The sequence below is a fragment of the Phocoena sinus genome, chromosome 10, assembly GCF_008692025.1.
Source record: "Phocoena sinus isolate mPhoSin1 chromosome 10, mPhoSin1.pri, whole genome shotgun sequence".
NCBI classification, from domain to species: domain Eukaryota; kingdom Metazoa; phylum Chordata; class Mammalia; order Artiodactyla; family Phocoenidae; genus Phocoena; species Phocoena sinus.
Window position 1 is genome coordinate 76,117,865 of NC_045772.1, and position 23,871 is coordinate 76,141,735.

Sequence of the window (23,871 nt, forward strand, 5' to 3'; positions counted from 1 at the left end):
AGTATAACGGAGTCTCTTGGTATCCAGGACGTCATTTCCTGATAAGGACACTTTCTCAAGTAGGGTGGGTTAGAAAGGCTTAAAGAAGAGCTCCATAGCCTCAGACACCCTAGGCACGTACGAAAGGTCTGTAGGCTGATACTAAAAGATGTGAGGTGCTGTTTTGCAACAATGCAAAACCAGCTCAGGTTAGAACACGAGGGTTCTCCAGGATATTTGTTTAAAATGTGTTTAGAAAGAATCTGAAAGTGTCAGAGTTTTAGAGGGGAAGGGCTGGGCCCTCATTCTCTATATTCTATATAAGTCTTTATTCACTGTGGCCTGATTCCTGGCAAAGTGGAGAGCTGATAACTGCCTTACTAGCTGTTTGCTAAGTGTGCTTACTGTTCTATTCCTAAATGTTTTTCTTTTTAGACAGATAGTATCTCTCCTCTACTGTGAACCTCCAAAGGTTTCCTCTCTCAAAATAAAAAAAGGTGACATCTGAGCAAAGATCCAAAGTAAGGGAGGAGAAAGACCCCTTCCCTACTTGTTTTTTTTCCATAGTGTGTATCTCCATCTAACATGCTATATACTGAACTTGTTTACTCTCTCTCTCTTCTAGATTATCAGCTCCTACATGCCAGGGATTTTTTGACTGTTTAATTCACTGATGCATCCCTAGCCCCTGGAAAGGGACAAACAAGATAGTCTCAAACTCAGTACCCTCTGAGTTTACAATCTAACAGAGGATGACACCATTATAGACAAATGGATAAAGTGCTATGACTGGGTTTATTATGGAGTGCTTTTTCTAGTCTGAGAGGGGAGTGAAAGTTCAAGCAAGACTTCCTAGAAGTCACTAGATATAATCTCCTTGAGAGTGAGGACTACCTCCAGTAGTGGAAGTTGTGCCCTGCACAACTTCACTGGGTACCATTAACCTGCACAGCCATACACAGTGGCCCTGGGGAATATGCTTGATTTGTTCAACAGAACACATGATAGACACTCAATAAATACTTTTTTAAAAATTTTATTTATTTTATTTATTTATTTTTGACTGTGTTGGGTCTTTGTTGCTGTGCACGGGCTTTCTCTAGTTGTGGTGAGCAGGGGCTACTCTTCGTTGCAGTGTGCGGGCTTCTCACTGCGGTGGCTTCTCTTGTTGCGGAGCACGGGTTCTAGGTGTGCGGGCTTCAGTAGTTGTGGCACATGGGCTCAGTAGTTGTGGCACACGGGCTTAGCTTCTCCGTGGCATGTGAGATCTTCCCAGACCAGGGATTGAACCTGTGTCCCCTGCATTGGCAGGTGGATTCCTAACCACTGAGCCACCAGGGGAGTCCCTCAATAAATACTTTTGAACACATGAATTAAATGTCATCTAAGCTAAGACCTGAAGGTCCACTAGTGGTGTTTTGGCATCAAGTTTTATGAACATTTCATTCTCTCTAATTCTTTTGTTCGTTTGTTTTAATTTCAGAGACAAAAATGAGACAAGAACTTCAGAACTCCAAAAACAGAAAGCAGACCAAAGAGATTTATTCCAAGTCCTTTTATTTTCTACCAAAGATAATATTATATAACAGTCAGATGTTACCCACTTTGTTTCTCAGCCCTCCATTGCTGGAACTTTCGTTCTCTTCTTTTTCTCTAGCAGTCTATATTCCTTCCAAGAAGAAAAGGCAGACAAAAGGAGAGGGTGGGTTCACAGTGAGGCTCCATGGGCATAACCAGTAACTGCTTCATAGGGGCAAGGTGCCCTGGGGCAACAACGATGCAACTGCTTTTCCTTTATTTGTGGCACCAAAGGACATAGTCTTTTTTTAATTTGCTAATGGCAACGTTTAAAGAGCAAGCATACATATATTTCAAAAAGCGAAATGTCATGAATTTTGGATGGCATTATATATTTCCATTTAAATTATAAAATATCTGTTGGGATGGAACATACAAAGCCTTGTATTAACATGCCTTAGGAACAATAGGGACTGCTTTTTAATTCTCTTTTTTTAGGAGAAGGAAGAATGATCAAATGGCCAGTGCTCAAAAGTCCTCCTGTCACCCCCACCATCACTTAGGTTAAAGCAGGATTGTCCAGTACTTGTCTAGACTCTAGAGCATTGAGTTCATCACTCACAGAGGAAAGAAAAGTGTTTGAGGCTGCAGAAACAGGAAACGGCGAGGCCTTGAAAAAGAGTGTCTCTAATTTGATGACTTTTTTTAACATAAGACAGGACACACTAAGTGCAATGTGTTCATTGGAAGCAAACAAAGCAAACCTATTTGGATTTTCACATTTTAATTTCAGAACACTCTTGCTTGTGGGAAAGCCACTTAGCCAATTAGTAGGTCTTTCCTCATCTAAAGTAGAATAATGTGTTTTTGAGTGGGTTGCTATGAAATCGCGTTAAGCTGTTATCAGAGTCTGTCTCCAAAGTCTTTTTATTTGTTTGGTTGCACTGGGTCTTAGTTGTGGCACGCGGGCTCCTTAGTTGTGGCATGTGAACTCTTAGTTGCGGCATGCATGTGGGGTCTAGTTCTGTGACCAGGGATTGAACCTGAGTCCCCTGCATTGGGAGCACAGAGTCTTATCCACTGTGCCACCAGGGAAATCCCTCCAAAGGCTTTTTAAAAAAATTCTTCTCCTTCAGCCATCCCTCCCTCACTTTAGGTTTATGATTTAGGAAAGACAGTTTGGTTTCCAGTCACAGAAATTTAACTCAAACTAACTAATTTAACTCAAAAAGAGGAATTAACTAACTTGTATAACCATAGTGCTGACATGGCCTTGGCCTCAAAAAATAACTGGAACCAGGGGCTCAGTTAGCATCAGAACTCTCTACCTCTTATCTCTGCTTCTCTCTGCATCATCTACCTCATTATCTCAAACCCCTGTATTCTTGTGAATGAGGAGGTTGGGCAGTGGGTGAGGCTGTTGGGAGATCTCACTGAGCAAGCTTCCTCAGGGCAGATGAGGTTGAGGGAATCTGGGGAGGAACTGAAACTAAGTTTCCACCCTATTTCCCTGGCATAGGAGTTTCCTATTGTTGTTTTAACAAATTACCACAAACTTAGTGGCTTAAAACAACAAAAATGTATTATCTTACATCTCTGTAGGTCAGAAGTCCAACATGGATCTCACTGGGCTAAAATCATAGTATCATCAGGGTTGCATTCCTTTCTGGAGCCTCTATGGAAGAGTCAATACCCTTGCCCTTTCCAGATTTCAGACCTCTCACATTCCTAGCTCTTGTAGCTCTTGACCCCCTACCGACATCTTCAAAGCTAACAATGTCACATCTCTTTGACCCTGACCCTTCCTCTGGTCATCAAATGTCTCTCTAACCACAGCAAAGATAGGTTCTCTGCTTTTTAAGGACTCATGATTAGATTGTCCCACCTGGATAACCCAGGACAGTCTCCCCATAGCAAGGTCTGTACCTTTAGTCCTATCTACAAATCCTATCTTTTGCCATGTAAAATTCACAGGTTCCAGGGATTAGGGCATGGACATGTCTGAGGGGCCATTATTCTGCCTGCCACACCACATTAAGATGATTGGTCTAGGGATGGATCTGACCCAAATAGGGCCTTTGACCTGACCCAAAGGGGGCCTTCTCTGAGAATTTTTTTTTTTTTTTTTTTTTTTGCGGTACGCGGGCCTCTCACTGTTGTGGCCTCTCCCGTTGCGGAGCACAGGCTCCGGACGCGCAGGCTCAGCGGCCATGGCTCACGGGCCCAGCCGCTCCGCGGCATGTGGGATCCTCCCGGACCGGGGCACGAGCCCGTGTCCCCTGCATCGGCAGGCGGACTCTCAACCACTGCACCACCAGGGAAGCCCCAGAATTTTTTAACTTGAGTTAGCCAGATAATTTTCTCTCTCTCTGGTTATGGAACTGTAAGTATGTGAGTCACTGACTCCAGAGATCATTTTTCCTACCACTTGGTTTTAGAGAATAAAGTAGAATCCTCATTCAGCATAAAAAAATTCCCCAAATCCAACAATTGTTCCGTACTTCTAAATGTACATATATAGTACATAATCTTAGATTCTAATCTCCATAGTTAATCACTCCCTCTTTTCCTTGTTGCCCTTTTCACACGATATTATTAAACTATTATTTATTGAGTACTTGCTGTATGGGAGGCACTGTGCTAAGCATTTTATGATGTAGAAACTAAGGCTCAAGGGATTTAAGTAAAGTAGTACATTTACATAGCTAGTATGTGGCAGAGCGGGGATCAAAACAGGCTATTTGGCAAATTCTTAACCTATACACATATGTTTGTTCATTCATTCCCTCATTTATTCAACACATATTCATCAAGTACCATTAGGCATATGGATCTTAGCCAGACACTCTATTTGCTAAAGGGAGGGGGTACTGTGGACATGACAGTAACATGCCTTTCCCCCTTAGCCAACACTGAGCTCACTGAAGGTAGTAGTGGTGTCTTATTTAGCTAGTTATCTCTACAACCTAGTCTGATGCTTGTTACATAGTACCGCTCTAGTGGACTTGGAGTTTCCTTTTCTTTTACTTGGAAAAGCTGGAATAGCAAGGATTTAACCAGCTCTGAATAGGTATAATTGCAATTAGGATTTGCAGTCAAACCCAACAAAAACATAATGAAGCTGGCCTGGCATAGGACTCCTCATCATAATAGCTGCCAAGTTACTTTGCTAGGGAGCAGGCTGGCTTTGCTCTAACTTATAAAATCCCTAATGAGAGAGTTTATTTTGAATTAAATTAATAACTGGAAATTATTTTAATAGTTCTTGCAAAAATTCAAACTATTTTTAATAGCATAAACATCCAATATCATTTTATGCCAACATTTTGATCATCAGTCATAGCAAAGCTGCCATCATTAGCGCCTTCAAATCATAGTGGAATGTGCAGATCTAATGTTAATATAAAATACACAACTCTGATGGGGAAGCCTCTTTGTCATATTTTGGAAACTGTCCATATTTTGCAAAGACAATAAGGTAAGCAGCTTTAATCAATTTGCGCCATTCCCCAGGCCTCAAGCTTAAGACAAACTTTGTCAACAAGTGCGGGGAAACTGTCAGCAGATGGCGTTGGTTCAGAAGCCAGCAGTTGAATCTGGCAAGATACTGACAGCCCGTTAGAGGGCAGTGTGACAACACAATTAATAGTAAAGTCTTGTTTCTTCTTCCTATACTGTTTTCTTCCCTTTACTCCACACCCACACACCAGTGGAACTTAGCCCTTCCTTTAATCCTCCCACCCCCAAAGCATGTGGCATATTTTACTAACTGTTTGAGATAATAGAGTGATTTTACATCACAGTAATGCCAACAACAAAATAGTACATGTTAGGCATATCCCTGTTCTTAAATACTTCACCTACCCTGTCTCTGGGAATTTCTCATTAGCCTCTTTTACATGTGCACTTCAGGTTCCCAAAATGTTGTTTGGCATTCTTAGAAACTCTTCAAACCTCCTTTCTCCTCTGTTTTTCAGGATTCCTTTTCATCTCCCCTATACCAGCTCAGAGCCCACACTTTATGACGAAGAGAAATATAGCTTTTCAGCCCTTGGTTAGCTGCCTTTGCATATCCAGAGGCTCACTGGTACACTGTGGTAAACAGAAGGGACACCTATTCAGGATTTCTTCCTTCAGCAGCCAGGCCTAGGAGAGACTTTGAACATCTCTCCTTTCTAATTCCCAACCAGTCCATCTAACCAGTAGTGGGCAGCATGAGTCATTTTGAGTTTTAAGAACCAGTTTTGAGGCTTCCCTGGTGGCGCAGTTGTTGAGAGTCCTCCTGCTAATGCAGGGGACACGGGTTCGTGCCCTGGTCTGGGAAGATCCCACATGCCGAGGAGCGGCTAGGCCCGTGAGCCGTGACCGCTGAGCCTGCGCGTCTGGAGCCTGTGCTCCGCAACGGGAGAGGCCACAACAGTGAGAGGCCCGCGTACCGCAAAAAACAACAACAGCAACAAAAAAGAACCAGTTTTCTAGAAATGCTATACAGTTGTGATGGATGATAAGACTTACTCATCAATGACACAGCAAAATTAGTGAATAAGGCAGCATATCATAAAGTACTAAGTATATTATATATAATATGTATAAAGGTTTATCCAACAGTTGACTTTTTGTTTCTTTCTGATGGCTTTTATTTATTCTCATTCCTCTTCAGTTACTGAATGTTTGACTAAATGGATAAATGTATGTATGAATGAATGAATGAATAAATGTTTTGCATATTAAATATACTTCATCTGGGCTACTCAGGAACCAAGAAGTGTTGTTTTAGACTTAGTATAACATGAGGGAAGAAGTTCTGAATTAATTATCCTCTTTAAGAAGCTGTGACCTTACTCCCAACTTCAATCTATGAAATAGGAATAGTAACATAACTACTAAGGATGTGACCTACTACCAAAACAAAAGTAAGTTTTTAAGCAGCACTAGCAGTACTAGTAAAATAATGCAAAGGTAGAAAATTATATACATCCAAATCCCTACAGCAGTCTTAAATGTGTGCCTCTGTTCACACCACTGGCAAAAACAAAAGCAAACAGAACAAAAATGAAAACAAAAGAATTAATTACTATATTAAATACTAAAGATAGAAAGGTAAACAAAACACATTCATTGGCATTCTTCAAAACTCCTCAAATCTATTCCCTTCTCATTCTTTCCTCTCAAGAAGAAAATCATCAAGTAACCAGAATTAATATGGAAGTCAGCACATAGGAGATGAACCTAGCCTGGGCTTCCTAGATTAAAGGATGAATAGGAGTTGACCTGTCAAAAAGAAGGGAAAGAACGTCCAGAACAGACAGAGGGAGCAGCCTGTGCAAAAGTGAAGAGAAAGGAAAGGACATGAGACATTCTGGATGCTTTAAACAGTTTCGTGTGTCTAAGTATAGGGCATGAGGTCTGTGAGGAAATGGTGAGTGACAAGGCTAATAGCCAGTCAGACCGAGGTGAACTCTTAAGAGTGAGGAGCTAGAGATGTATCCTGAAGGTAATGAAGAAAATCAGAAGAGTGACCAAAGAGAGACATAATCTTATGAATTTTATAAAGATCACCCCCATCCCACTGAGCTGGGATGAAGTAAGGGAGAACAGGAAACCACATAGGGAGTACTGCAGTAATTCAAGTCAGAGATGATCGTAATATATCCTAGGGTGGTAATGACGGAGATGGAGACACCTGAACAAATGTAGAATAGATGCACTTGTCCAGAGAACATAAAGAAGAAGAAAAACTACCAAGGGCAGAATGGGCAATAGTATTATTTAAGAGGAGACAGAAGAAGGATATTAAAGAAATAAATCATAAAATAGTGACCAAAAAGATAAAAGGAAAAAGAAAAGAGAATAGCTTGTTCAAAATGTATTTCAACCTCTTTCTCATGGGCTTTTTCTTTAATTTTTTTCTTTTGCTTCAGAAGCTAAAAACTAAAGGCTACATTTCCCAATATATTTGCAACAAAGTGCTCCAGATTAATTTTAGTCCCATAAAACAGATGTATTCACTCACGGCTTAAATTCTGAACTAAATTGTGAGAGGATGGAGTTACACACGGCATCCATTTTGCTTGTGCAGATCCTGGGAAGCATGACGTGGCTCCGGAGCTGATGGTTCTGATAATGCTTTCCTGATTCTCAGATACTGGCTGAAGTGAAGAGATCCTGAGAGCCAGCTCCTGATTGTGGTACATATATCAGTAACCCTAGGTGTCCCAATTGTTCTGGGAGTAATTCCTGGATGTCTAGACTAGAGCCTGTTTTTCCAGTCATTCTAACAGATTCTTAAGCGTCTAATTCCATGTATTAAGTCTCTTTCTGTATCAATTTGATAGATAAGTGTATTCATTCCCTAGGGCTGTTGTGGCAAAGTACCACAAACTGGTTGCTTTATGACAACAGAAATTTATTGTCTCACAGTTCTGGAAGCGAGAGTCCAAAATCAAGATAGCAGGATTGGTCTCTTGTAAGGGTTGTGAGGGAGAATCTCTTCCATGCCTCTCCACTAGCTTTTAGCGACCTGAAGCATTTCTTGTTTTGTGGCAGCATAACTCCAATCTCTGCCTCCATCTTCACATGGTAATCTGCTCCCTGCATGTGTTCACATCATCTCCCTTCTGTGCATGTCTGTCTGTGTCCAAATGTCCTCCTTTTATAAAAGCACCAGCCTTGGGTTTCTCTGGTGGCACAGTGGTTAAGAATCCGCCTGCCAATGCAGGGGACACGGGTTCAAGCCCTAGTCCAGGAAGATCCCACATGCCGTGGAGCAACTAAGCCTGTGCGCCACAACTACTGAGCCCACATGCCACAACTACTGAATCCCGCACACCTAGAGCCCGTGCTCCACAACAAGAGAAGCCACTGCAATGAAAAGCCCGTGCACCACAACGAAGAGTAGCCCCCACTCACTGCAACTAGAGAAAGCCCACGCGCAGCAACAAAGACCCAACGCAGCCAAAAATAAATAAATAAATAAACTTATTTTTAAAAAAGAAAAAGTACCAGTCTTATTGAATTAGGGCGCGCTCTAATGCCCTCATTTTAAGAGGAGAGAGAAGAAGGATTTTAACTTGAAGGCATTTTTAACTTGACTACCTCTGTAAACATTCAATTTCCAAATAAAATTATTTTCTGAGGTACTGGTGGAATATTGTTCAATCCATAACAAGGAGTATGACAGAAATATTTGGTATTCTTTAAATGTTCATGTAGTTCTCATAGTTCCCAGCTTCCTTTGCAACTTGGTTGGGGTCACGTGACTAGTTCTGCAATAACTATGAGCAGAGGTGTTGTGTATTTCTTCTGAGCTGGTACCCTGAACATGGAATTCTTGCCTCCAGAACTGTGAGAAAATAAATGTCTGTTGCTCAACCCAACCAGTCTGTGGTATCTTGTTATAGCAGCTTGAGCTGGTTTCTGGTAAGACCCCTCTTTCTACCTTGCAGATAGCTGTCTTCTTCGTCGTCTTTTTGTGTGTGTGTTTAAGTGTTGATCTTGTTTTAAAAAACATGCAACGTTTCACATATTTGTGTGTTATCCTTGTGCAGGGGCCAGGCTAATCTTCTCTGTATCATTCCAATTTTAGTATATGTACTGCCAAAGTGAGCACAATAGCTGTTTTCTCAGTGTGTTCTCACGTAGCCTTTCCTCTGTACACATGTGGAAAGAGAGAGCTCTCTGGTGTCCCTTCCTCTTCTTATAAGGATACCGGTCCTATCGGATAAGGGCCCCACAAGTATGACCATTTAACTTTAATCAACTCTTTATAGGCCCTATCTCCAATTACAGTCACACTGGGGGTTAGGGTTTCAATATATGAATTTAGAGGAGGCACAGTTCAGCCCATAATAATGTCATTAAATGAATGATATAAAATATAAAAAAGCTCACTGCAGAACGTACTCTCCAGATGAGAACCACAGTTAATAGCTTCTTTCTGTTCATACTTTTCACTGTCCAGATGCAAACATATAATATAAATTAGATCATACTATACATACAGTTCTATTTTTTCACTTAGAGTGAAAAAGTTCCTTTTATTATAGTTTTTCTTCACTTATTACTGTATTACAGATGTTTTCCATACCAGTGCATAAAAATATCAAAATATTCTTCCCAATGGCTGCATAGTAGTCTCTTATAAGGAATATTATAATTTATTTAACAGTTTTTCTCTTGGTAGATGATAGATCACTTAGAAATTTTTATTATGGACAATGTTGCAGAAAATATCCCTATACATTTGTGTATTCATAATTATGTTAATATTTCTGCAAAGTGGACTCCTAGAAATGAAATTGCTAAGTCAAAGGCTATGCATCTTTAAAATCTAAATAGATATTGTGTGCTAGTTTAAGTATGTAGGAGTACCCATTTCCTCATACCCACCCTTGGGTAGTATCAATAATTTTACTTTTGCTAATTTAATCAGGTTAAAAAGGATTAATTTCCAAAATATACAGGCAGCTCATGTAGCTCAATATCAAAAAACCAAACAACCAAAGAAGATGTGGCACATATATACAATGGAATATTACTCAGCCATAAAAAGAAACGAAATTGAGTTATTTGTAGTGAGGTGGATGGACCTAGAGACTGTCATACAGAGTGAAGTGAGTCAGAAAGAGAAAAACAAATACCATATGCTAACACATATATATGGAATCTAAAAAAATAAAATTAAAAGGTTCTGAAGAACCTAGGGGCAGGACAGGAATAAAGATGCAGATGTAGAGAATGGACTTGAGGACACGGGGAGGGGGAAGGGTAAGCTGGGACGAAGTGAGAGAATGGCATTGACATATATACACTACCAAATGTAAAATAGAGAGCTATTGGGAAGCAGCCACATAGCACAGGGAGATCATCTCGGTGCTTTGTTTCCACCTAGAGGGGTGGGATAGGGAGGGTGGGAAGGAGATGCAAGAGGGAGGAGATATGGGGATATATGTTTATGTATAGCTGATTCACTTTGTTATAAAGCAAAAACTAACATACCATTGTAAAGCAGTTATACTCCAATAAAGATGTTAAAAAAAAAAACACGGAAATTTCCTCTTCTTTATGTGTTTGATTAAAAATCTATCCAAAAAAGTCTTGATGCCAGTAACACTATCTCCATCCCAGTTGTGACAAAATGTCTCCAGACTTTGCCAAATGTCCCTGGGGAGGGAAGAGAAAGGAGATAAAAAACCAGGTTGAGAACCACTGTTCTGGAGTGTGTGGAGGCAAAGAATAGGAATACACCCTGGCCACCCCCCAATTTCCTTTCTCCTTTACAAATATTTTGCTGCTTTGGAAAGGCTTTTTATGGATACCTTAATTCCTTTCTCTCTTCCAACTGGATAGCTGTTTCTGTTTTCATTCTAGTCACCCCAGGACAGGCTGAAGACATACCCTAGAGACACTTGGTGAAGTCTGCAGCTGAGAGGAGAGCAGGAGGGTGTGAGGTCATGGGAGCAGCCCAGAGACAGAGGCCTCCTCTAGACAGGGCTTGTGGTGTCTGGCCTGAGCACAACACTGAAGACTAATGTTCTTCCCTCAGTTTTGACGGTTACAGTGGTTCATAAAAGGGGGGTGGGCAGGTACAGGAAGAAAGGGAAGAATTAGAATCATTTGGGTGAAAATTATACATCCTTGTCCACCTGCCGGCATGTAGCATCAGGCACATCAAAATTGCAGCAAGGTGTGGGATAGGTATGCATGTTTTCAACTCCACACAGAGTAACAGTCAGGTGTTACTTCCTCCCACTCTCTCCTTCCAGTTGAACTACCTGCCTAAGAGGTTTTCTGTGATAGACGAATGGATAAAGAAGATGTGGTACATATATACAATCGAATATTACTCAGCCATAAAAAGGAACGAAATTGGGTCATTTGTTGAGACATGGATGGATCTAGAGACTGTCATACAAATTGAAGTAAGTCAGAAAGAGAAAAACAAATACCATATTTTAAATTTTTATTTAAAAAATAATTTTATTGAATTTATTTAAATTTTAAATTTTATTTAAAATGATACAGATGAACCAGTTTGCAGGGCAGAAATAGAGACACAGATGTAGAGAACAAACGTATGGACACCAAGCGGGGAAAGTAGCGGGGGGGTGGGGGTGGGGGGGTGATGAATTGGGCGATTGAGATTGACATGTATACACTGATGTGTATAAAATTGAGGACTAATAAGAGCCTGTTGTATATATATAAAAAAAAGAAGTTTTCTGTGATATTTAACCTATTGAGGTGTAGCCCTCAATAACAAGTTAAAGATTTTTTTGAAGCATTATTCAAACTAGTGAAAAATGATGAAAACACTAATTTGAAAAGATATAGGCACCCCTATGTTCATTGCAACATGATTTATTATAGCCAAAATATGGAAGCAACCTAAGTGCCCATTGATAAATGAATGGGTAAAGAAGGTGTGGTATGATACAGATAATGGAAAATTACTCAGCCATATATGCCAGTGCTTAGAGCATGATGTTAAATGAAACTAATAAAACCCCAGACTACAAACAGTGGGTCCCTATTTTATAAACAGATACCTATAATTTGGGGATCAAGAGTGAGCTGTGAAGGTCTATACCTTGGATTCAGGGTGGACGTATTTGAGGAATTTACTCTGGTGTTTTTAAGGGAAGGAGAATAAGGGGACAGAATTGAGGGGGCAAAGGCAACTGGGAGGACCATAGAGCAGCTGCACTGTCAACTGTTATTCCCAGCAGAGCTGGGTTAAGGGGTGGACCAGCAGGGGAGCTGTCCATGTTGCCATTGTAGGGGATACTGAGGTATCAGTGAGCACTGTTGTGGTGGAAAACAGTGATATGGAGAAAATTGTATTTACCAGAATTCCTCTTAGGAACAGAATGTGGTTAAAATCACTTGTCATAGTTCGAAACCCCCAGGGGGCACTCTTTAACAACAGTACATGGTCTCTAAGCTGCTTTTAGTGAAACTGGGTCCAGCTGATTTCCATCTTTTTATTTTGTGAATAGTAAGTATTGGGTTGGCCAGAAAGTTTGTTCGGGTTTTCTGTAAGATGTTACGAAAAACCTGAACGAACTTTTTGGCCAACCCAATATATACAACTCTCTTGCCAAAATAGAAGAACCCAGAATACAGTAGAAGAGTTTGCCAGCTGCCCCCAAAGTCTTATTACTCAGTTCTTCCTTCTCTAAGTAAATGTTAAACAAGCATTTCAGTAGCACTAATTTTAAGAGGCACGAAATTATTACTGTACCTGGGAACCTGTATATCCCATTGGGCCCTCATCCCTGGCCTCCTTCAGAGCTCATAAAGATCAGGATTATTGGCAGAAATTGGAAGAATTTTTCTTTGTTGTAAGCTGGTTGTTATGTTGGCCAAGGAAACTTTTGAATTCTAAGATCTAAGCCGCCTATGTTGTATAATTGGGGCTCAGGTGACAAATAGTGATGCAAAATGCAGGAGCTGGGGATGCTCTCTTCTGTGTGGAGCCAAGCTTAACTGCCAGATAATACCCTGCAGCTAAGAGGAAGTTTGAATCTGCCGAGCTGCCGCCACGACTAGTAAATGATGGCAGGTGGTGAATGTCAGTAGCTCCTTAATAATGGCATGTTTCTTCTTAACTTCTAAATATATTTTTTAGGCTCCAGAAAAAAATGGAAAATACAGAGAAGAAAAGTTAGGAAAAAAATCACCCAGGATTCCATTTTATTTTTAAATTTCAGACATTGATCTTTGCTTTGGCTGCTTGAAGTCTGATTTTCTGCTCTAATCTCATACTGGTTTCATGGTTTTCTTGCTTTGGGTTCTGAATTGTGAAATGTATAACTTGTTCTATTGCACCTTTTCTATTGTTGCTTGAAAACAGTAGCTCAGGTCCTCTGTGGAATTTAGGACTTTTAAAATAAATGAAGGTCTTCCCTGGTGGTGCAGTGATTAAGAATCCACCTGCCAATGAAGGGGACATGGGATCGAGCTCTGGTCCGGGAAGATCCCACATGCTGTGGATCAACTAAGCCTGTGCACCACAATTACTGAGCCTGTGCTCTAGAGCCCGTGAGCTACCACTACGGAGCCCCGCGCACCTAGAGCCCATGCTCTGCAACAAGAGAAGCCACTGCAAAGAGAAGCCCGCGTACCGCAATGAAGACTAGACCCTGCTTGCCGCAACTAGAGAAAGACCCAAAACAGCCAAAAATAAATTAAAAATATATAAATTAAAAAAAAATAATAATAAAATAAATGAAAATACATTAGTGAAGGTCACTGATGCAGCCCTTGGTCTCTCTGTGAGAACACCAAATGCATGAAGGAGCTCTGGAAGTTGGAAAGGTGAGAGATTTTATCAGCTTGTTATCTCTTTTATTCTCACATGATTTTTTCCTACTCGAATTCCATTAGCATTTTTTGGATCTATTAAATAAACCAATCATTAACAAATATCAAAACAACTAGGAACAATCATAATTCCTTTAATAAGTTTGAAACAATGTGTAACTTTATAACGTTTTAGATATTGATTTGTTCAAATTTCCACTCTGATTAAAATAGGATGCTTCTCCTGTTTTTATTTCATTTTATAAATCTTACATTAGGTTGAATCACAGATGACAAGTGTGGGATGGGTCAGAAATTTTCCTCGTGAATGTTGACATACACATATTTTGTGACAGTATGGCTAATATATTTAAAAATATCGAGAGTATTTTGTTTACAAAGAACATATCTTCTGATTAGAGAATGACAAAATATGGGGATAGAATTATTTGTACGCTAAGAGAAATTTTAAAAGAAATTTAAAAGGAAACCTACTGTCAGCATATTCAAAGTAATCCTAGACCTTAAATATTGATACAATAAGCAACTAGCATATATACCCTGATACCAAAACCAGACAAAGATGTCACAAAAAAAGAAAACTACAGGCCAATATCACTGATGAACGCAGATGCAAAAATCCTCAACAAAATACTAGCAAACAGAATCCAACAGCACATTAAAAGGATCATGTGGGGTTTATCCCAGGAATGCAAGGATTCTTCAATATATGCAAATCAATCAATGTGATACACCACATTAACAGATTGAAGGATAAAAACCAAATGATAATCTCAATAGATGCAGAAAAAGCTTTTTACACTCATTTATGATAAAAACCCTCTAGAAAGTAGGCATAGAGGGAACTTACCTCAACATAATAAAGGCCATATATGACAAACCCACAGCCAATGTCATTCTCAATAGTGAAAAACTGAAACCATTTCCACTAAGATCAGGAACAAAACAAGGTTGTTCACCCTCACCACTATTATTCAACATAGTTTTGGAAGTTTTAGCCACAGCAATCAGAGAAGAAAAAGAAATAAAAGGAATCTAAATAGGAAAAGAAGTAAAACTGTCACTGTTTGCAGATGACGTGATACTATATATAGAGAATCCTAAAGATGCTACCAGAAAACTACTAGAGCTAATCAGTGAATTTGGTAGAGTAGCAGGATACAAAATTAATGCACAGAAATATCTTGCATTCCTATACACTAATGATGAAAAATCTGAGAGAGAAATTAAGGAAACACTTCCATTTACCATTGCAACAAAAAGAATAAAATACCTAGGAATAAACCTACCTAAGGAGACAAAAGACCTGTATGCAGAAAACTATAAGACACTGATGAAAACATCAAAGATGATACAAACAGATGGAGAGATATACCACGTTCTTGGATTGCAATAATCAACATTGTGGAAATGACTATACTATGCAAAGCAATCTACAGATTCATTGCAATCCCTATCAAATTACCAATGGCATTTTTCACAGAACTAGAACAAAAAATTTCACAATTTGTATGGAAACACAAAAGACCCCGAATAGCCAAAGCAATCTTGAGAAAGAAAGATGGAGCTGGAGGAATCAGGCTCCCTGACTTCAGACTATACTACAAAGCTACAGTAATCAAGACAGTATGGTACTGGCATAGGAACAGAAATATAGATGAAGGGAAGAGGGGAGAAAGCCCAGAGATAAACCTACGCACATATGGTCACCTTATCTTTGATAAAGGAGGCAAAAATATACAATGGAGAAAAGACAGCCTCTTCAATAAGTGGTGCTGGGAAAACTGGACAGCTACATGTAACAGAATGAAATTAGAACACTCCCTAACACCATACACAAAAATAAAATCAAAATGGATTAAAGACCTAAATGAAAGGCCAGACACTATAAAACTCTTAGAGGAAAACATAGGCAAAACACTCTGTGACATAAATCACAGCAAGATCCTTTATGACCCACCTCCTAGAGAAATGGAAATAAAAACAAAAATAAACAAATAGGACCTTATGAAACTTAAAAGTTTTTGCACAGCAAAGGAAACCATAAACAAGACAAAAAGACAACCCTCAGAATGGGAGAAAATAAATGAAGCAACTGACAAAGGATTAATCTCCAAAATACACAAGAAGCTCATGCAGCTCAATGTCAAAAGAACAAAAAACCCAATCCAAAAATGGGCAAAAGACCTAAATAGACATTTCTCCAAAGAAGATATACAGACTGCCAACAAACACATGAAAGGATGTTCAACATCACTAATTGTTAGAGAAATGCAAATCAAAACTACAATGAGGTATCACCTCACACCAGTCAGAATGGTTGTCATCAAAAAATCTACACACAATAAATGCTGGAGAGGGTGTGGAGAAGAGGAAACCCTCTCGCACTATTGGTGGGAATGTAAATTGATATAGCCACTATGGAGAACAGTATGGAGGTTCCTTAAAAAACTAAAAATAGAACTACCATACGACCCAGCAATCCCACTACTGGGCATATACCCCGTGAAAACCATAATTCAAAAAGAGACATATACCACAATGTTCAGTGCAGCTCTATTTACAATAGCCAGGACATGGAAGCAACCTAAGTGTCCATCGACAGATGAATGGATAAAGAAGATGTGGCACATACATACAATGGAATATTACTCAGCCATAAAAGGAAATGAAATTGCGTTATTTGTAGTGAGGTGGATGGACCTAGAGTCTGTCATACAGACTGAAGTAAGAAAGAGAAAAACAAATATTGTATGCTAACACATATATATGGAATCTAAAAAACAAACAAACAAAAAAAAAACGGTTCTAAAGAACCTAGGGGCAGGACAGGAATAAAACCTGGGATGAAGTGAGATGGTGGCATTGACATAGCTAGTGGGAAGCAGCCTCATAGCACAGGGAGATCAGCTCCGTGCTTTGTGACTACCTTGAGGGGTGGGATAGGGAGGGTGGGAGGGAGACATATGAGGGCGGGGATATGGGGATATATGTATACGTATAGCTGATTCACTTTGTTATACAACAGAAACTAACACAACATTGTAAAGCAATTATATTCCAATAAAGATGTTAAAAATAAATAAATAAATGCTGTAGTGCTTTACAATTTTCAAAAAAAGAAAGAAACCTACTGTCAGTTATATTCAAAGTAATCGTAGACCTTAAATATTGATACAATAAGCAACCAGCATATAGGAAACACTCAATATTTATTTATTTATTTATTTTAATGGTGGGAGTATGGCTTATTAAGCTGTTCCTTAGTAAAGGTACTGGGGCTTGCCCATGGTGCTCTTAATGTACAAAGCCTGGATGTTCCGCCAAATTTTTCTTGAGCAATGACACCAGGAAGTTGACAACTAAGTGGATGCTGTACACAAGCTCATATGTCATCTTCACGTGGCCAACAGCCACTGCCAGACACAGCACCTCCTTCATCTGGAGCTTGATCATGGACTTCATCAACTTTGACCACCATGTTCTCATTGTGGGTCAGCAAGGAAAGGAACTTGCCAGCCTTATTCAGGCCTGGGCCCAGTATTCATGGGATCTGCTCCATCAGAGACTCTGAAGCCAAAGAGGCATCGTACTTCTTGGCCAGCTTCTTGACCAGTTTCTTATACTTGTTGAGTTTCTTCAGCGCCTCGATGTCCATGCGGGGCATATCCACAGCCTTGGCCTCATCACAATACTGTTGGTCCCGCAGAACACATACAGAGAACTTGGGGCAGGGAGTGGACTTAAGCCTGACAGTCCCTGAGAAGCGTTCCTCTTACTGAGAGTCACAGTTCTTCAGGCTGATTTGAAGGGCCACTGGCTCCAAAACCTTCCGGCGCTTGCACTGGTTCCCGTACAGGACTTCCAGCACTGCCTCGTAGAGGGTGTCGTGGGAGACTTTGCTGCTCATGGTGCCTTGTGCCACGATAACCGGAAAAAAAGCAACACTCAATATTTAAATGTTGAATGAGTGAATGACTCAAGACAAACTATTTCTTTATACTATTGTTTTTTCCTGGGACAATTTAAGTTGCTTTTCTTTATATATTTTTATGAAATAATTTTTATTTGTATGAAGAGAGATGAAGTAAAGGAAAGTTGCAATTGGCTTACAAAACATCTCAGGAAAATAGCTGGGTTAAACTCCACAAAAACATTAAAAAATTTTATTTGAAATACCTGTACAAGTTTTGTGGGTTTTGTTTGTTTTGTTTTTCTCGGCCATGCTGAGCGGCATGCAGGAATCTTAGTTCCCCCACCAGGAATGGAACCAGTGCCCGTTTCATTGGGAGCACAGATGTACATGTAGACCTAAACAAAAGTTAGAAATATATTACAAAAACTCTAGTTTACCCTTGTCTAGTTTCTCTATTAACATTTTACTTCATTAGCTTGATTATTCTCTCTCCCTCTTTAATCTCTGAACCATTTGACAGTAAGTTGCAGACATGATGCATTTTTACCCTGAAATACTTGAATATTTTCAAGAACAAGGATATTCTCTTACATAACTACATTGCAACTTGCTGAAACAAGAAAATTAACAGATACAATGTGATGATCTAATCCAGATGTTATTAATTTCTCACCAATGGCCTCAATAAAAACTTTATAGTAGAAAAAAATATTCTGGCTTAGGTTCGATACAGGATTACATACACATTGCATTTAGCTGTAATGTCTCTTTAGTCATTTATTCTGGAAAAGTTACTCAGTCTGTCTTTGTATTTCATGACCTTAATATTTTTGAAGAATATAGACCAGGTATTCTGTAGAATATTTCTCAGTTTGGGTTTGTCTGTTATTTCCTCATGATTAGGTTGAGGTTCTGCACTTTTGGCAGGATTACCACAGAAGCGATGCTGTGTCCTTAGTGCTTCAGATCAAGAGGCCCATGATACCAGTTTGTCCTTACTGATGATATTAACTTGGTTAAGGTGCTGTCCACCAAGTTTTTCCATTGTAAAGTTATTTTTTTTCCCTTCTGTAATTAATAAGAATTTTGTGGGTACAACTTTGAGACTATGTAGATATACTTGTCTTCAAGAATTTTTTACCCATTAGTTATAGTATCCATTGATGATTCTTACCTGAATTATTACAATGTTTTGTCAAATGCTATTTTTTTAACTTTATTATTCCTTCTACATTTACTTGTTTGCATTCTATTATAGGGAAGAGTTTTTCTTTTTAAATTTTTATTTACTTGTTGATTGACTGATTGACTGATTTTTGGCCACCCCATGCCGCATGCAGGATCTCAGTTCCCCAACCTGGGATCGAAGCCATGGCCCCTGCAGTGGAAGAACGGAGTCCTAACCACTGGACTGCCAGGAAATTCCAGGGAAGAGTTTTTCATTTTTCCTCATTCATTCATTCATTATCAGTTTGAATCCATGTGTTCCTATTTTATTCAATGGATTTTAATCAATTACCATCGTTCCTTCCCCTTCCCCCTCCCACTTCAATGACATGTTCAACTGTCCCAGATTTTGCCAGCTGGAGCCTCTTCAAGCTGACTCCTGGGTCTTTTGACATGTCCCCATCATTCTTTGGGTACTTTTTCACTTTCTGGCATTCTAGAGCTAGAGCAGAGAAAATTCAGTTTTCTGTGCTCTAGCTCTAGAATCAGCTAGTTTTTCAGGGAGCTCTGGTTCCTTTTAGTGGAAATGATATTTAGAAACCAACATAGGTATGCTCATTGCTACAGGGTTGTTATTGCTTCTAGACCCTCACAGCAGTCAGCTAGGAAATATATGCTCGTGTACACACACAAACACACACATATACACATATGTCTATAAATGTATTATAACTATCTATACCCAGTTAGCTAGCTAACTTTATAAAATCATGTGTTCATACTGATACATGTAATTCTAGTCCAACAACACAGAATTTAGTAGCACGTTCCTCCTTTTCCATATTGAAACTGCTTTCTCTGACACTGAGAAATTTGGCTCCCATTATGCTCAACCTATTATTTGCACAGTTGAACTCAGTAAAAGTAATGTTAGAAATGCTAAGTCATACCACTGGGTAAAACAAACCAATAACCTAGAATTCAGTATTTATAATTCGATTTGCCTTTAGTTTAAGCATGTATAGTCAACATACTGTGTTCAAAAGTGTGTATTAGTTCTAATTTTTATCTTCAGAGTGGTTATGTTATTCATTTGCTATTATTTGACATATGTTCATTTGTATTTAGATTCCATTTCAGATTTTTTTTTCTTTTTTCTTTTTTTTTGCAGTACGCGGGCCTCTCACTGCTGTGGCCTCTCTCGTTGCGGAGCACAGGCTCCGGATGCGCAGGCTCAGTGGCCATGGCTCACGGGCCCAGCCGTTCCGCGGCATGTGAGATCTTCCCGGACTAGGACACGAACCCGTGTACCCTGCATCGGCAGGCGGACGGTCAACCACTGCGCCACCAGGGAAGCTCCCATTTCAGATTTTTTCATCATTTTTTATTATATGTGTTTGTGTATATAAAACACTAAGATGGCTCAAAAATCAAAACTCAACAAAAAAGGTATACTCAGAAAAGTATCGAGATTTTTTAGCAAATATTTTTTCTTTATTGAGTGTTCCTTCTCCTATATTTACAACTGTGAGCCTGGACCCTTTGGTTCATTCTCCCTGTAGTCTGTGCCTGCCTGCCTTCCACTCCCGAAGCACACACACAGACATACATATACACATACTGATGGAAAAGATATTGAAAAACGACAAGATGATCTTTAGGATGAGGTATGTTTCTTCCACCTTTGGACATGATTCTATATAGAAACAATATACTTAATTTTGTTCAGTGTATTATAACCATATATGTAAGTGATCTAAAAATATTTTTTCTTGTAAAAACACCATAATGGACTACATGGTCCAATCTCACTGTATAAAAGCAGAGTTTCCTTTATTAAGACAAAGCAACCTGGATTTGTTTTTACTTAAATACAAGACCAAAACCACACATGAATCATTTCCTCTATAAGAGAGTGACTCCAGACTGGGAGCTCATTATCCAAACCCTGTGTCAGGTCCACTCTGCCAGCCCCACTTCCTCAGGACATGTATCTTTCATCACTTCTGGCTCCTCTGGAACAGTAACCAGCTGCCTCTAATTGCCTCACAGACCAGGCGTGGTGGTGGTAGTGGTGGTGAGAGTGGGCTGAGACATTATTTAAAAAGCAAGAATCCGTTGTGCGAAGGTTAACTAAGATTTTCACCATTGTATTTTGAAGTCCTTGACTATGTTTTAAACACTATCAGGAATCTAGCTTTGTTGTTAAAACAATTTAGCTATATAAAATGTTGATTTCTTAGCCTCTATTCCAAAGGTCTATACCCATACCAATTTGATGTTTTGGAAGAAGAGTTCTGTTCATTTTTGTAATTTTATATAACCTAGCTTTTGTGCAGCATGCGGGATCTTAGTTCCCCGACCAGGGATGGAACCCGTGCCCCCTGCAGTGGGAGCGCAGAGCCTTAACCACTGGACTGCCTGGGAAGTCCCACCACGTAAGTATTTACTGAGTGCCTACAATGTGCCAAGCAACCCCAAGTACTGTGGATTGGGGACATCAGTGGTCGAAACAGATAAAAATCCTTACCTTTATGGAGCTTATGTTCTAGCAGGTGTAGACAGACAATAAAAAACAAACAGCTAATTATCTAATTTGTAACAAGATGTTAAGAGCTACGGGAAAAAAACAGATCAGATTAGGGCAGCATGGGGTGCTGTTGCAGCAGAGGCAGTTAAATGAGGTGGTGGTGAGATCCGAGCAGGCTTTAACTTGCAAAAGCTGTTCATTATGCGGACATCTGGGGAAGGAGCACTGCAGGAAGAAGGAACAGTGTCTGTGATGTAAGGCTGAAGTGTACTTGGCTTGCTTCAGTCAAAGCAAAATGTATGGTACGGGGTGGGAGGGTGGGGGGCGGCAGAGACATAGAACCATGTGAGGGCAAAGGACTTTGGCTTTTATTCTGAGTGAAATGGGAGCCCCTGGAGGGACTGGGGTAAAGAAGCAACATAATTTGATTTGTGTTTTAACAGACTCCCTGGCTGCCTATTTAACAATGGAAGGGTGGAGGGAGGACTGGAAGACTTGAGACTAATTAGAAAGCTACTGAAATAATGTAGCAAGAGATGATGATGGTTTAGGCCAGAATGGTAGATAGCGGTGGAACTGGTGAAAGAGAATCTGATTCTAGGTATATTTTGAAGGTGAGCTAATATAAATTCCTGATGTACTGGCTGTGTAGTCTCAGAAAAAGAGGAGTCAAAGATGAAAGATTTTGGCCTAAGCAACTTGAAAAGCAGAGCTGCAATTAACTGAGATGGAGAAAATTGTGGATAGAGTAGGTTTTATGGGGAAAGATCAGTTGTTCAGCCTGACTGGAGTACATTCAGGAAAGGATGGGAAGAGAGGAATTGGAAACAGATATAGAAAACTCAACTATTGCTCCAAAAGGGAAGGGAATATGGCAGCTGGCAGGGGAAGTGAAGTGAAGAGGTTTATTTAGGTTGGGAAAAATTACAACAGATGTGTTTGCGGATAGGCATATTCAGTTAAGAGGGAAAACTGATATCGTACAAGAAAAGGATAATGGCTGGAGCAGCATCCTTGAGAAGGTGCATGGGGGTAGGATATGGCACACAAGTAGAGACCAGATTTAAGCAAGAACATGGATGGGCAGGAAGATAGACTACATGGAACCTGTGCTGGTAGATGGGTAGATTCGGTTGTGGGAGGCTGTGGAAGTTCCCTGCCAATTTAATTTTTTGAGTAAAGTAGGGAAGAAGGTCATCAGCTGGGTGGAGGATGAGGGAGAAGGTGTTGGAGGTTTGAGGAGGAAGGAGGTGTGAAATGGTAATCTAGTAATGAATTTAAAATGAGACCAATCAGTATAGTTGTTCATTTTGTTCGGCTGCATGGCTGTAGGCATGGAGAAGACAGAGTTGAGTCAACCAGGTTTTGGTTTTGCCAAACAAGTAAGACAAAGCTAGAGAGTGAACTGAACGCAAAGGAGTGACTGTAATGACTGAACTGTAAGGGAGGGTTAAGGGAGGAAGAGAGGCCATCAAGAGCTGAGTGACAAATTACTTAACCTCTCTAAACCTGCTTACTTATATGAAAATGTTAAGAGTGCTGTTGTGAGGCTTACGTTGGGATAATGTGTTTATGGAATGCTTAACATAGGACCAAGCACTGAGTAAATATGCAATCAGTTTCTCAAGTGAGGTTTCCCATCAGGATCACCTGGGGAATTTTTGAAAATACTCATGCCCACAGCCCAACCCCCACAAATAGAATTTCTGAGGGTGAGGCCGGAGCATGGCTTGGTTTAACTACTCCCCAGGTGATTCTAATGTATAGTCAGGGTGGCAAACTTCCCTGTTAACTAAATGATCTCTATTAATAATACTAACATCACTTACTGAATGTCTCCTATGGGCCAGGCAATATACTATAGTATTATCTCATTTAAGGGCCACAACTTTTCAAGGAGGAGTTCGTGCCTGAAGTGACAAACAGTAAGTGACAGAGCCAGGGATTTCTAGCCAGTTGTCTATGACTAAGTCCCTTCCACTATAAGCTTGCTACTCCAAGAATGGTTTGAGGAGCATCAACACCACCAGAGACCTTGTTAACAACAAATGCCTCATCACTGACCTTGCTAAATCAGAATCTGCATTTGAGTAAGATCTTCAGGTGATTTCTATGTATATTAAAGTTTGAGAAGCTCTGAAATAGGCCACACTGGCTCTCTCCGCCACAATTTCCATTCTGGTGTAAGGTGGAGGCAAACAAGTCATATCGATGGACCAAGGGCAACAGCTGATGCCAACTGCTTGTAAGTATCAATAAATAGTTCTTCAAGGCCTGAAAAAGGTAATAAATGTCTAAAAAGGATTATCTCTGGGAATATTTTACTTATGAAATAATGCTGAATAATATTATTCTTGAAATATTTACACAGGTTTTGGTGGGATTGGAGGTGGAAAGGAACATCAGTACCTTAAGGAGTAACTTTTTTCTGAATCAA

At 39.8% G+C, this 23,871-nt stretch overlaps 1 protein-coding gene, 1 non-coding gene and 1 pseudogene across 3 annotated transcripts in view; all 3 read right to left on the minus strand.

The window, feature by feature from the left end:
• Nucleotides 1-8,999: 8,999 nt before the first annotated feature.
• On the minus strand, nt 9,000-9,106 carry LOC116761447. The gene has a single exon (XR_004352014.1). It is a non-coding gene; the product is annotated as a U6 spliceosomal RNA (small nuclear RNA).
• Nucleotides 9,107-17,084: 7,978 nt separating this feature from the next.
• LOC116760121 lies at nt 17,085-17,732 on the minus strand (annotated as a pseudogene).
• Nucleotides 17,602-23,871, minus strand: part of FGD4 (FYVE, RhoGEF and PH domain containing 4) — a 211,515-nt gene continuing 205,245 nt past the window's right edge. The window contains exons 18-19 of one of the 2 annotated variants that reach the window (XM_032644475.1): nt 18,001-18,132; nt 17,602-17,736 (exon numbers count right to left, since the gene is read on the minus strand). In XM_032644475.1, coding sequence (XP_032500366.1) covers nt 18,104-18,132 — 29 coding nt within the window. In that variant the 3' untranslated portion in view covers nt 17,602-17,736; nt 18,001-18,103. Of the gene's footprint in view, nt 17,737-18,000; nt 18,133-23,498; nt 23,709-23,871 lie in introns of those variants that run through there. The other variant, XM_032644474.1, reaches the window with a different exon arrangement.